At 45.8% G+C, this 13,876-nt stretch overlaps 1 protein-coding gene across 8 annotated transcripts in view; it reads right to left on the reverse strand.

Moving 5' to 3' along the window:
- TNRC6C (trinucleotide repeat containing adaptor 6C) overlaps positions 1-11,247 on the reverse strand; it is a 145,144-nt gene extending 133,897 nt beyond the window's left edge. For 2 of the 8 annotated variants that reach the window (XM_081804390.1, XM_081804381.1), the window contains exon 1: positions 1,494-3,743. In XM_081804390.1, coding sequence (XP_081660516.1) covers positions 1,494-1,525 — 32 coding nt within the window. In that variant the 5' untranslated portion in view covers positions 1,526-3,743. Of the gene's footprint in view, positions 1-1,493; positions 3,744-10,603 lie in introns of those variants that run through there. The other 6 variants (XM_081804389.1, XM_081804388.1, XM_081804382.1 and 3 more) reach the window with 4 other exon arrangements.
- Between the last annotated feature and the right edge of the window lie 2,629 nt (positions 11,248-13,876).

The raw sequence follows: 13,876 nt of genomic DNA on the forward strand, positions 1-13,876 counted from the left end.
AAGATTTATTTTATTTATTTATTTGACATAGATAGTGAGAGCAGGAACACAAGCAGGGGGAGTGGGAGAGGGAGAGGCAGGCCTCCTGCCGAATAGGGAGCCCGATGTGGGGCTCAATCCCAGGACCCTGGGATTATGACCTGAGCCAAAGGCAGACGCTTAACGACTGAGCCACCCAGGCGCCCCTAAACAACGATTCTTATAAACACATCAATGTTAGTTTTCTCTTAATATACTTTTAGAGCCCAAAATGATACTATTTGAGGCTATGAACCCACTAGACACAGGTTATTTATGTGACGCTTAATAAAATTGTTTTACTAGGGCTTTCAGCTCAGGTCATGATCCCAGGGTCCTGGGATCGAGTCCCGCATCGGGCTCCTTGCTACTCGGGGAGCCTGCTTCTCCTTCTGCCTGCCACTCCCCCTGCTTGTGCTTGCTCTGTCTCTCTCTCCCTCTCTCTCTGACAAATAAATAAAATCTTTTTAAAAAATGAAATTATATATATTAAAAAAACTATAGCTATTATGAAATTTGGAATCCTTTCTCCAGCTGTGAATTTATATCTTCAGTGCAAACAGGCTTAGCAATACAACAGTGCACTGAAATGAAAGAAAGCAGACTGTTCACCCTATTGCCCCAAACCAGGTCTTACTATCATTTCTGAAGTGCAGTCTGAGGACAGAAAATGTAAAATAAAATGAAAAAATTAAAAGAGCAAATGAAAAAATGGGGGAAAGGTTATGGGAAAAACAAATGAAAGATAAAAAAAACTTCTGAGTGATCCTAAAGGCTGAATTCTGAAATTAATGTCCACTAATTTGAGATTTAGTTAGAAAAAAATCACAACTTAAAGAGAAAAACCCATTAAAAAAAAAAAAGATTTTATTTATTTATTTGAGCAAGAGAACATGAGTGGGGTGAGGCACAGAGGGAGAAACAGACTCCCTGCTGACTCCAGGGACTCTGGGATCATGACCTGAGCTGAAGGCAGGTGCTTAACTGACTGAGCCACCCAAGTGCCCCCAAAAAACCATTTTCTTGGGCCATAAGAACTACACAATCAAAATTCTGCTATTGAAAGACAGAGGAGCACCTGTATGGCTCAGTTGGTTAAATGTCTGCCTTCAGCTCAGATCATGATCCCAGGGTCCTGGGATCAAGCCCGACGTCAGGCTCCATCAGGGACATCAGGCTCCGTCAGGCTCCCTGCTCAGCAGGGAGTCTGCTTCTCCTTCTCCCTGCCCACCCCCATGCTCACTCTCTCGCTCTCAAATAAATGAATAAATAAAATCTTTAAAAAAAAAAAAAGATAAATAGGCAAGTATGTAACCTAATTAAATAACCACATCTAATAATTTTGCTAGAGTATTTAAATTAGGAATCAACATAAACTGATTTCAAGAAAAAGAATTTTGACAACATCCTTTTAAAATCTGATTTCCAGAGTCTGCCTGATAGAGAATAAAATGATACGTTTACTATATACTAACCAAACATTCTGGATTGGCCAGAATGATTCCATTAGTTATAATACTCATTCTTCCAGTGGGCTAGTATCTGAAGATAGTTACCAGATCTGTAAAAGGCAAACCAAGAATTATTTTGTAATTTGTTTATCATACCAAAATTTCAAATGTCCATATGAAATGTCACATTATTTCTTCGTAATTCGGTTGGTGGCACTTCCTGGCAGAGCCCAGGGGCCCCAGGGAGAAGGAAGAGACCACTGCTCTGGGTGCCCACAGAAAACACAGTGCAAGGGTACCACTGAGGACTGTGGAGATGGCCTCACACCTGCAGATGTGTCCCCACATGCCGGGCTGAATAGCTGAAAATATGGTCAGGCGGTTACTGTCCTAAAAAGACTAAAAACAGAAGGAAAGTATTCATTTCTCAGCCTCTTCTCTCCCCCTACTCTCATTTGTGGAAACAACATCTCTGAAGAAAGATATGATTCAAAACAAAACTGAAAATGTTATCTTAGTATCCATAAAATACTGTAGATATTATAAAGATGGACATATTATTATCCCTGCTACCAAGTAACTCAAAATCTGAGAGAAATGATGATGATAATGAAGGTTTCTTTGCAAAGCAGGAATCTGTAAAGAGCTTTGCTGGGGTTTTGAGTCTGAAATGAACAGGGTGAATGACTCATGCTCACCAGTTAAACACAAAACCATAATATATACAAAAGTGCAACTGTGGCTAAGATTCTTACTCATCACCTGACTATAGTAAATAAATAATATTCTTGTCTGTTTTAAAGCCCCCCCCCAAAAAAAGCTTCCCCATCGTACTCTATAAGAGTAAAAAAAAAAAGTCCATTTTATTGTTTTGTTTTCTTTGTTAAAAAAAAGAATCCACGATTGGGGTGCCTGAGTGGCTCAGTCGGTTAAGCGTCTGCCTTCTGCTCAGGTCATGATCCCAGGGTCCTGGGATCGGGTCCCATGTCGGGCTCCTTGCTCAGTGGGGAGTGTGCTTCTCCCTCTGCCTGCCGCTCCCTCTGCTTGTGAGCTCTCTCTCTCTCTCTAACAAATAAATAAATAAAATCTTTAAAAAAAAAAAAGAATCCATGATCATTTAGGTTTAAGGATGCTATTACATTTATCTAACCTTTAAAAAGTTCTAGTAACTTCAACACAGCCTAACTAACACTGCTGTTTATGTTATAATTTGATCTGTTATGTTATAATCTGTTACATCATAATCTGATCTTACATTTCCTGGGAATATTGAAGATTTGTTTTCTCTCTTTTCTGTCAATATTCCATATCCATAAAGTTTACAATATATCTAGTACTGTTATATAAAGTCTGAGTTAAGATATTTTTATGGGTATGGTACTAAGAAAATTCTATTTCGTTGAGAGTATTCACCATAATTAACAGCAGAACCCTATTATTACATGGCTCATTACATACTGGGACTTATGCTGTGAGTCAAATCTCTATCCCAGAACCTCAAACAATAAACTCTCCTAAAACTGCTATCTTATGTGTCATCTTTCCCCAATCAGCATTCTAAAAGGATGCACTCTATATATTTTACCAACTATTTTAACATTAGCTTCTTTATTTACTTGAAGCCTCTCTAGAACTTCCAGGACGTGCAGCAAGCACTACAAGTCTTACCCTTAAGAACTCATTGCTTCCAACAGCCCACACCAGTCATTCTGTACGGTTTTGTCCTGCTGATTCTTTGTAACACCTTTTCAGTTGGATCCTACCATTAAGCTTGTCCAAGCCTGCATCACCTTACACAGACAACTACGATAGCCATGGTCTTCACACTTCCAATTTCCCCTCTAACCACCTGCTATATTTCAGCTCAAAAGAAGTTTCTAATCTATCACTTGGTTCATGTCATGCCCATCAACAACCACTGATGCAGCCAAAGAATGGAGGTTCTACCCACATAGCTCCTTCTAAGACTCACTGCCAACACAAAACTTCCATTTACAGCTAGGCCTTAGTGTTCACTTATTCGATAAAAATATTGAGTCCCAGGAGCGCCTGGGTGGTTCAGTTGGTTAAGCGACCGACCCACTCTTGATTTTAGCTCAGGTCTTGATCTCAGGGTTGTGGGTTCAAGGCCCACACTGGCCTCCATGCTGGGCGTGGAGTCTACTTAAAAAAACAAAAAACAAACAAACAAACAAAAAACCAATGAGTCCCGGCTGCTATATTAGTCACTTTCCAAAATGTTCCCCTATGTAGCCAAATTCTATCAACTTTCCAGGACCTGTTTCCAGTGAAGTCTTGCCTGACCACGGTGACCCCTGGGTCTTCTCCCTCTTCTGAATGATCAGGCACTCTATTTCTGCATTCTCAAAGTTGATTCCACTGAATCAAAAGGTAGTATAAAGTGAAAACAATGTTTGGTCGTCACACACATTTGGGGAAAATTGGGCTAATAAAGGTAAACATATTTTTTTTCTGCTGGACTTCTCTGAGCATCCAGTATGTTAACATGCATCTTCAAGAGGGCAGACATGGTATATAACTATATAATTATATACTACCATAAGTTTTTGTTAACTTAAGGAAGTTTCACAACATTTAATTGCTATTTCAGTTTTTGTTTTGTTTTTTTGTTTGGTGCCAGCCTCTCTCATTAGTCAGACAACTCTAGGAGGGCAGGGAGCCACTGATCCTCAATGTGGCCACTGCACAGAGAAGGCATTAACTTTTGGTGGAGTAGAGCAGAAATGATGTGACCAGGCTTGGGGTTTAGAAGGCAGTGCAGGGGTTGATAAAGAACTCCGATTCCGGCATCATAGGACCTAAAAATAGTATTAAGTCTCTGACTGTGGGTAAATTATTCAACCTCTGTGGGGTTTAGCTTCTCCATCTAGAGAATGTACACAGTGACAGGAGCTACCTTACAAGTGGATGCTGAGGAATGGTTTACACACACAAAGTGCCCAGGAAGCATTGAGTTAATATTAGCAGATGGATTGGTAGGATACAGACCAGAAGAGAGACTAATTAAAAAGCTATTCAAATAATCCAAGCTATTTATCCATGAGTGAGGGCTTTGAAGTGGACTGAGTCTAAATTCTGGCTTTACTTCCTATAGGCTGTAGGATCGTGCAGAAATTACTTCCTTCTCTGCCCTCCTAAATTGCGGGTCTGTACATCGGGAACAATAAAAGCAACCATTTTTCAGGTGTGTTGTGTTGTGTTGTGAAGATTTAAGATAATACTCATGTCCTTTGTACACTATCACACAGTAAGTGCTCAATTATTAGTTGTACCTGTTTGAAGATTTTTTTTTTTTTTAAAGATTTTATTTATTTATTTGACAGAGAGAGACACAGCGAGAGAGGGAACACAAGCAGGGGGAGTGGGAGAGGGAGAAGCAGGCTTCCCTCCGAGCGGGGAGCCCGATGCAGGGCTCGATCCCAGGACCCTGAGATCATGACCTGAGCCGAAGGCAGACGCTTAACGACTGAGCCACCCAGGTGCCCCGAAGATTATTTTTAAGTAGAGGTCTGATGACCCGAGAGCATGCTTTCTAACTGCCCCACCATCCCCATCCCCAATTCTCAATTGTCCCCAGAGACTCAAACATCCTTCCTTCCACAGAGCCACCACCTTCCTCCCCCACCTCATCTCCTGGCCCAAAACCCTTCTTTAAAACATCAGCCTCCTGAAGAACAAAGCCAATTAAATTCCTTTCCTACACACTCTTTCCCCTCCCCTTGTGCATTGCCCACTTCATATACAGTGTGAGAAAACAAAATGTAATCAAAGGAGTAATTCCGCACCCCACCCCTTGTAATTTCTGAACAACTCTGTTAACATCTTTCCACAGCACAGGTGGATGGAAAGGTGGTACATTGTACCAACACTACCATTTCCCAATTGCAGATCTTAACTTTAACTCCCAGTTGCTATTTTAACTCAGATTTCCCCCACTTATTAAAAGAGTAATTAAAAAGAAATTATCTTTGGGAATAAAAAGTAAACAATACCTTTGCCAGGCTCAACTCAAGCAGCTGATTTTAGTTGTGAGAGATACTATTCTTAATGAGCTGGGACTGTACACATAAAATGAATCCAACAAAGTGCATATTCCCCTGAACCACCTTGGCTCTAGCCAGTCTGCACCTTAGTAAGAGACTCAACTACAGATAGGTGTATCCCCCTGCTGAGAATAATTTGACTTGATATTGTGATATTGCAGGTTTGCAGTTCGGGCCTTCACAGGAAGGGCATTATGAAGACATAATAGAGTATTAATTTCTAAAATGTTCCAAAGAAGGAAAACAGAGAGGGTCTTTAAAGAAAAAAAGGAAAATTAAAAAAAAGAGCTGTTCAGGTGTTTGTATTCTAGAGGATCACGGGGGACCTTGTGGATTTATACAAACAGACGTTGGTCACAGAAAACGCTGTAACCTTATAATGACGACGAATTGATCTATTTGCACACTTTTTCATTCTCATAGTTTTGCACAAAGAATTTTTTTAATGAGGAAGGAAAGTGGGAACTGAGCCACAACAGACCAATCCCTCCTGCCAGCTCTCTGGAAGACAGATTCCAGATGATTCTTTGGGCCCTGGGTGCTGTGACCCAGCGGCCCAGTGATCTTATGTGTCTTCAGGCAGGCTGTTCTCCAACAGGAAAGGAGTGTTGTGACAAAGAGGCAAAGAAGGAAAGGGAGACCGCAGGACAAACAACTCCTACTTCCTTGAGCAAATATTTAAATACACTGGCCTGGAAGACACGTATCTTAGAAGGTATATTCTTGCCCATCCTTATTCATTACTGTATCTTAGAAAACCAAAGTCCCATTGCATAGCTGGAACTCAAAGAGCCACATGGAATATTAAGAGTTCAAAACAGCAGTGAACACTGCTTTCCCAAGGCCATTCCTTCTGCTGTGGTTGCAGCCAGGAGGGCTCAGGAGGGCGCGAACAACTATCTGGGCTTCAGCAGTGATGTTTTATGGCTGGGTGCCCAGATTGTCTAGCTCCGCACACAGCTCTATAGCCTTTGGAGGGCTACAGGGGAAGAATGCATTCTTAACAAACAGCTCTTCATCCCTGCAACAGCTTCTTCATTCTCTGAAAGCATCTATGGCCAAGAAAAGAATTCATTTTTAGTAAAACTCTAAAAATGGCACAAAGGGTATGAATTTTCACCATGTTTTTAATATACAAAACCTCATCACATCCCAGTTGGAGAATTAAAGAACATGTATTTTACTTTTCATTAAATAAGTGATAGTTCAAACGCACGCTCTGCACAATAGGAAACTTACAGGATTATTTTAAGCAAGTTATTCAAACAAGTTCACTGGGCAAGGATTACACATTTCTTGGTTTCAACATCACACATACAATCTCTACACAAGGTTATAGCTATTTCTGACAAGTAATCTTTATATTTGTAGGTAACTATATTCTTGAAAAGTCGTGTATAAGCTGAATGTTTATAATTGAGGACATCTTTACTGCATTGAAATCTATTTAAAGAAAGCTTACTGTATGTTATTTTGCAAATTAAGAATGCTCTCCTCATGACTGCACAATTATTTAAAAGCTAATTTGTAAAAATTTAGATATTCATGATTAGACTGGCTTAATGCAAGAAAATCTGTAAAAATCTACCTAAAAAAAAAAGGTCAGTTTTCATTTGCTATTCTGTTCTCTCTACTTAAATCTATGACATCTTCAAACAAAATTAAGATGCTGTCTTAATTAAGCAAATAAAATCCACTCATCATACGAAACAGACCGCAGCACCAATACTCCTTCAAAAGATTTCCTTACAGCTCATCTAAAACATCAGAAGACCCTCTGAAATAAAGCTAGCGTGAAAGGTAAAAAGCCATTTGTCTCAAAATCACCAGTAAGAAGCCATAACAATTTCAAAGAAACCAAAACCAAAACATCGCGTGCGCGCGCACACACACACACAAAACAAAGTTGCCTGGCTCTTCTCCACTTACTTCGACTTTCTAGGCACTCTCTGCTAAAGGCTCCACCTCCTGCTCCCCCAACCCATCCTTCTCCTGGTTCTAAGACCTTCTATAAATCTGTTCCTCCTTACCTCTCCATTTCTCATGTTCCCCCCACCCCTACGCCTGGGACTTCAGTTGCTCTGGCTAGATAATCTCTGTTTGCTGCATCCCCAAATCTTAATGATCTCATATGTTGTTCTGATATGGGAAACAGCCTCAGTGTTGACGATCTATTTTCTTCCTTATAAAATCTTCTCAAATAGCAACATTTGCACAATAAACCCTGACTGAGTGCTAAAGAGTCGTCTACAACATACGCATGCCATCTCATGGATCTAATTCTTACTGGGGAAGGCCAAAAAGACCCAGGAATAGTCCTTAAAATGGCTCTTAAGCCTTAAAATGTTAAGTTGTTAGAAAAATTCTATGGTGCCGAAGATATTCTATATACTCAAATAATGGATAAATAAACTAACTTCCACTAGTACCCCCCCCTTTTTTTAAATTTAAGATTAGCATCACTTTGAGTGTAGCAAAAGTAAGTTTATACTCAGGCCCTTCTCGCCCCACTTGGAGTTGGGGCAGTCATGCAGACACTCCGTCTGCAGCCAGTACTGTAGGAATTCTATCTTCCATTTCTTTCCAACTGAAAGCTCTCTTCACTAAGGAAAAAGGCATGCCCCACTCCAGCCCTGACCTCCTCCTCCCCAGCTTGGTTTTGGAAGTGAGCCAGATGACAGCATTTGGAAAAGCACAAATTTATCTCAGTAAAGCCGGCTGTTTAACAAAAAGGTAGTGGTGAGAAATACTGTAATTTTAGAGTATATCCCCCCCCCCTCCATTACTTACTTCTGTTTTAATCCCTGCGGGTCCAATGAAACAGCGCACCCTACTTTCCCTCATAATCAGCCCTCTAATGCAACTATGTGTTCCAAAACTCCTGAGCCAACTAAGCATAAATATAAACCTGCTACAAAATAATCTTTGTCAAAGTGTTAAAACATATGCCACTTGAAAAAGAACAACAATAAACATTGTAAGAAGGAAAACCAAAGTCAACATTTACATGTACCCCAGGTTACTACCAAAATATTTAAATGCCAGAATCCAAAATGAAATAGTGAGGATTAAGCCTTATGACAGCCTCGGTGTCAACCTGATTAGCTTAAGAGTAAAACAGAGGTACCTGTCAGTAAGGTCTTTGGTTTGGACAAGAAACATGGAAGACTTAGAATCAGTCTTTTAAAACTAGATCCTCATAATAAAATCAAGTCTCTCTCTCTCTCTCTGTATTTAATATATATATAAAACATCTGGGATCCCCAGATCCATTCTCCTGCTTAAAGAAGTGCTAGCTTGAAGAAATCACTGTGTCACCATAAGTCAAATTTAACTTAACCAATACTTTTACTGTTACCATTTTCTGAGCTATCAATTTCTCATGACCCAAGGTGTGAAAGAAAAACAGATTCTGAGAAACTATTCTTAGGAAAATATAAATATTAAAAACTTTCTGTAGAAAAAGCAAACTTTCAGGATAGGTAAGTAAACTATCAGCTATTCAGACCATTACTATCTTCTGTAAAGAGTGATAATAAAATTAGCTTGGATAATGTAACTGGGCTAGTCATTTCTTAAAATCTCATTTACCAGCATTTCCCCCAACCAAGCATTCTAGGAGTGCCACACTGAAAGGTGTTCAAAGACCTTCACCATCTCTGTGGTTCGGGAATAATGTAAATTCCTTCAAGGTGCCCTCAGCCAACCAGGTTCATCTGGCCCGGGGCTAAGTTTTATCTTCTACTCTTTCTCATAGTACAGAAGGAAGTCTGGAATCTATGCACATAACTGTCAACACCCGTAACACATTTCAAGCTGGCCCCCACTGTCCGCTGAGATCACTCAAGCCCCACTTCCAGTGTCTCCACTCATCCTCATAGTTACTCAATTCTAAACGTAGGAAATAAGTTGCATAAAATAAGCCTTCGGCGGGTCAAATTCCGTTCAGGCTCGTAGCAATCTCTACACAGTGATCATCATAATCTGACCTCCTATACCGACCGCAGCGCAGCGACGAGCATACCCGATACAGGAGAAAACCCGACCGTCGGCAACACAATGGATTAAACCAGCCAGATGCTTCCAACTTGCAACTCCTTCAAGACGCTCAAGTTGGACATCCACAGAGCACCATTTTGAGTTCAGAATCTGCAGTTCATGCCTAGACATAACCGAGCAGACAACTCAAATGGAGGTTTAATCTGACAGAGGCCAAGAGACAATTCCACTCATTCTGTACAGGATCACTGACACCGTCGAGTGCCTTAAAATGCAAAAGGTGCAGCCAGGATCTGCGGCTCCTCCTCCCCCGCCCCCCGCGGCACCGATCCGGCATCTTCGGTGAGATTCCCAAAGCTCCGTGTAACCGGCAAACGAACGGTTTCTCCGCCCGGTTAACACGCACGGAACCCCTATATTCGCACCGGCGGGTTTTCACAGCCACGAATCAATTGATTAAATGTCCTCCACAAGGTAAAGGTGCAAAGGAGGCGTCGCTCAAGCAGAGGTGGCACCGAGGCGCTCGGGTTACGTGCTGTGCTAGCAGGGCAGCTGTGGTGCGGCTCCTTTTCCTCGTGCGCATGGCTCCGCAGTCTGCAACCCCGCTAGCAGCCCACCTGATTCCAGACCCGCAGAAGGCCGAGGGGCGCCTTCACCCTCCCCCAAATCACGCCCAGGGTTCGCTCTTCCCCAAACAACGGCACGGGAGACCCTACACCGAAAACGCTTCGGGTTCGTGCGTGCCATCGGAAATGCAAAATCCGTGGGTGACTGTTCAGGAGGAGCCCGGCTCCAACAACCCCACGAGCCTAAAGCACACACATCTGGCGTGTGACCGCACCACCCGCCGCGACCCCGCGGGCTCCCCCTCATTCGGCGCTCTGCAAACCTCTCTCCCCGCGCGCACGCACGCACCGGCCCCGCGCCGCCGGCGGCTCCTCCCGCCGCCCCGCGCCGCGCATCCCTTCCCGCCCGGACCCGCCAACCCCTCGCGCTCCGGGCCTGGCCGAACAAAGGCGACGCCGCCAGCTCGGCCAGCTGCGGCGGCTCGGAGGCCCGGCCCGCGCTCACCTGGGCTCCGTCCCCGGCGGCGGCGGCGGCGGCGGCGGCGGCTCCTTGGCGGGGCTCCGGCGGCGCGGGCCTGGCGGCGACAGCGACAACAACGACGACGACCCGGGCGGCCGCCCCGGGGCCTGCGGAGCGCTCGGGCGGCAGGGGCCCGCTCAGCGCCGGCGCCGCGGGCTCAGGTCCCGGCGCGGGCGGCGGCGGCGGCGGCGCGGGCGGGTGGGCGGTGGCGCGTCCCGGCAGGTCCAGGTCCGGCCCCGGCGACGCCGCGACGCGCCCTCCTCCTCGCACCCGCGAGCGGGACGGCGGCTCTGGCGCGGCCCGGGATCCGAGGTGGCGGCAGCAGCGACGCTCGGCGCTCGGCCGGCTCCGCTCCCTCCGCCTCCGGCTCGGGCGGGCCCGCAGCGGCGGCGGCAGGAGCGCGGCGGGCGCGGGGACGGCCCTGTCAGGGGCGGCGGGGGCGGCCGGAGCGGCGCTCAGGACTGCAGGGCGGCGGGGCCGGCGGCGGCGGCTGCGGCTCCCGGGGCCGTCGCGCTGAGGTGCGGAGCTGCCACCGCGGCCATCTTGTTGCTCTAACTGACAAGAATCCCCCTCCCCCCGCTCCAGCCAGACGGGGCGCTCGCGCCCCCTTCCCCGCCCCGCGTTGGCCTCCAACAGGAAGTCGTCCCGGCCCCTGCCACGTGACTCCACTGTATCTGCATACCGGAGGGCGAACTAGCCAATCGGCGCTCTGCGCCCGAGCTCCGCCCCCGCGCGCCCCTCCCCGGCCCATTGGTTCGTCCTGGCTAGGCCACACCCCGTCCTTCCCCCTTAATACCCGCTCGAGTTGTCGTTCCGCAGACTGCGCGGGGAGCGCGCCAGGGTGCGAGTGGTTGCGCGCTCCCCCTGCCCGGGTGCGTGCAGGTCTCGGGGGCTCGCGCTCCGCCTGCGGTGCTTGAAGACCCGCGCGACATTCTTTCCGATCTGTGGGCGCCGTGGCTCGGTGTTAGCGCGCTGGACGGCGGGGGCGCGGACCCGGCCCTGCACATCCGCCCGGTTCCCCCCCCCCCGCCCTTCGCCAGCACCCTGCGGTGCCCGGGCCCCGGTTTTGCGCGATATTTTCACCCGGCGGCGTCGGCCCTCTGTGCACCAGCGACCGGAGCTCACTCCGGCGCGCGTCCTGCCGGTGCCGTGCACACGCCCTGCACCTCCCCAAGTGCACATACTCGTACACGCGCCGACCCGGGCCCGGGAGCATCCTGCTTGCCGCGCCCGGGCCCGGCCTCCCCTTGCACGCAGCCGATCCCCGGGGAGCGCCTTGCTGCGAGCCAAACAAGCCTCCCTACGAAACAGCCCCCCTACCCCCAAAAGCGAACCACCCACCCCCACCTCGTGGACTCCGTGCGGGGGGTTGGAGGGGTGGAGGGGAACCCGGACGCTCCCGCGCTCGGTACCTGGTGGTGGTCCTCCATTCCGCCGCTTCTCTTCGGTATACAGTAGTCATTAACCGTAGGTAGGGGTCAGGAGGGATGTGCAATTTAAAAGTCCCTTTTTAACTTTCAGTACAAGTCATGAGGAAATTTTAAAACCAAGAATTTTCTCCATTTTCGTGAAGGGTCGTGGTAGCAGGCCAGCTTTCCCCTTCGTGCGGTGGAAGGAAGCTCAGTGGTGCTCTTTGAAAGTTGTTCGTGTTGGAGGAGGCCATTCCCTGTCTACGTGTCTCCATCTTGAAGAGCAGATAATGACACACTACTTTCGAAATGCAATTTTGTTACCGCAAGTGTCATGCTTTGAAAGTCTGTGGATGAAAGAGACACAACAAATTCCCCGCTCTCGTTTCCCTACAGGGTCTCATGAGCTCGGTGCTCTCCTTTCTTCTCACTGCCATGGTTTAAGCCCTCTGGTAGCCAGATTCACAAACCACTCTCTAAAGTCGTCTTCAAATGTCTGTGTGGTGTATTTCCCCTCCCCAAAACCCGTATCACTTAGAAAGATCTGAAGTCAGATTTTATTTACATTAATTCTTGACTGCAGAGAAACCTGCATTTTTTTAATTATTATTTCTCAAAGATAGAGGTATTATCACATGTTCCAGGAGGGAGTGCAAAATAGTAACATCTTCAAAATAAGCAGCATCCACTAAGTAGATTGCTAAATCAAGGGAGAGGAATCCAGGTACTTGGGTAGACCAATCATTGTAATAAACAGAAATTTGGGGGAAATGGAATCAAAGTTACATTATTTAATATTCTTGATGTTAACATTGTGACTAACCTCTCAACTTTACCTACCTTGTTCTCTTTACTACTCCCCTCCCTACAGCTTAAACTGGGCAAAATAATTGTCTTCTCCTGTTATCTTAGAGCATAAACACTTGGAAGAAAAGTAGCACTATATTGACCATATTTTTTTTAAAGATTTTATTTATTTATTTGAACGAAAGAGAGCGTGAGAGGGGGGAGGGTCAGAGGGAGAAGCAGACTCCCTTCTCAGCAGGGAGCCCAATGCGGGACTCCATCCGGGACTCCAGATCATGACCTGAGCTGAAGGCAGTCACTTAACAAACTAAGCCACCCAGGCACCCTGATCATATTTTCTGAACCAAAAATTAGACTCATGGTTTGGCATGAAGACGTGTGGCACTAGAAAAAAATATTTAAAATTAAGGTTGACTGAGAAATATTGAGGCATATGATGGCTCTGAGTATGGGGATTGCAGAACACAGTGTCACTCATTCATGGCTGTTTGAACCAATTAAAGAATGAGCAAAGACCCCAAGCAAAGTTGTAAAATGGGGAAGTGCATATTTGGGGTCTTCATCCCCTTATGGGCCCTGTCATTACCATCTCATAGCTAAGATATGAGTTAATAATCTATAATAATGGTCAAAACCGACAGAATCACATTTAAGAGGATTAAATGTTGAATGTAGCTCTTGAGTTAAAAAGTCAGCTAGTTGAGGGCGCCTGGGTGGCTCAGTCATTAAGCATCTGCCTTCGGCTCAGGGCATGATCCCAGGGTCCTGGGATGGAGTCCCACATTGGGCTCCCTGCTCGGCAGGAAGCCTGCTTCTCCTCTCCCACTACCCCTGCTTGTGTTCCTGCTCTCGATATCTCTCTCTCTGTCAAATAAATAAATAAATAAAATCTTAAAAAAAAAAAAAAAGCTAGTTGAAGACATATGGAGAAGATCTGGCTGGACACAAAAAAATTGTGGTTTCAGGTGGTCACATGCTCACATGGCTAACCATGAAAAATGGCTTATTAAAAGACATGCAATCTACTTTTTTTATTCTTAGA

This window comes from Leptonychotes weddellii, chromosome 15 (genome assembly GCF_054177405.1).
Source record: "Leptonychotes weddellii isolate Sample4059 chromosome 15, ASM5417740v2, whole genome shotgun sequence".
NCBI classification, from domain to species: domain Eukaryota; kingdom Metazoa; phylum Chordata; class Mammalia; order Carnivora; family Phocidae; genus Leptonychotes; species Leptonychotes weddellii.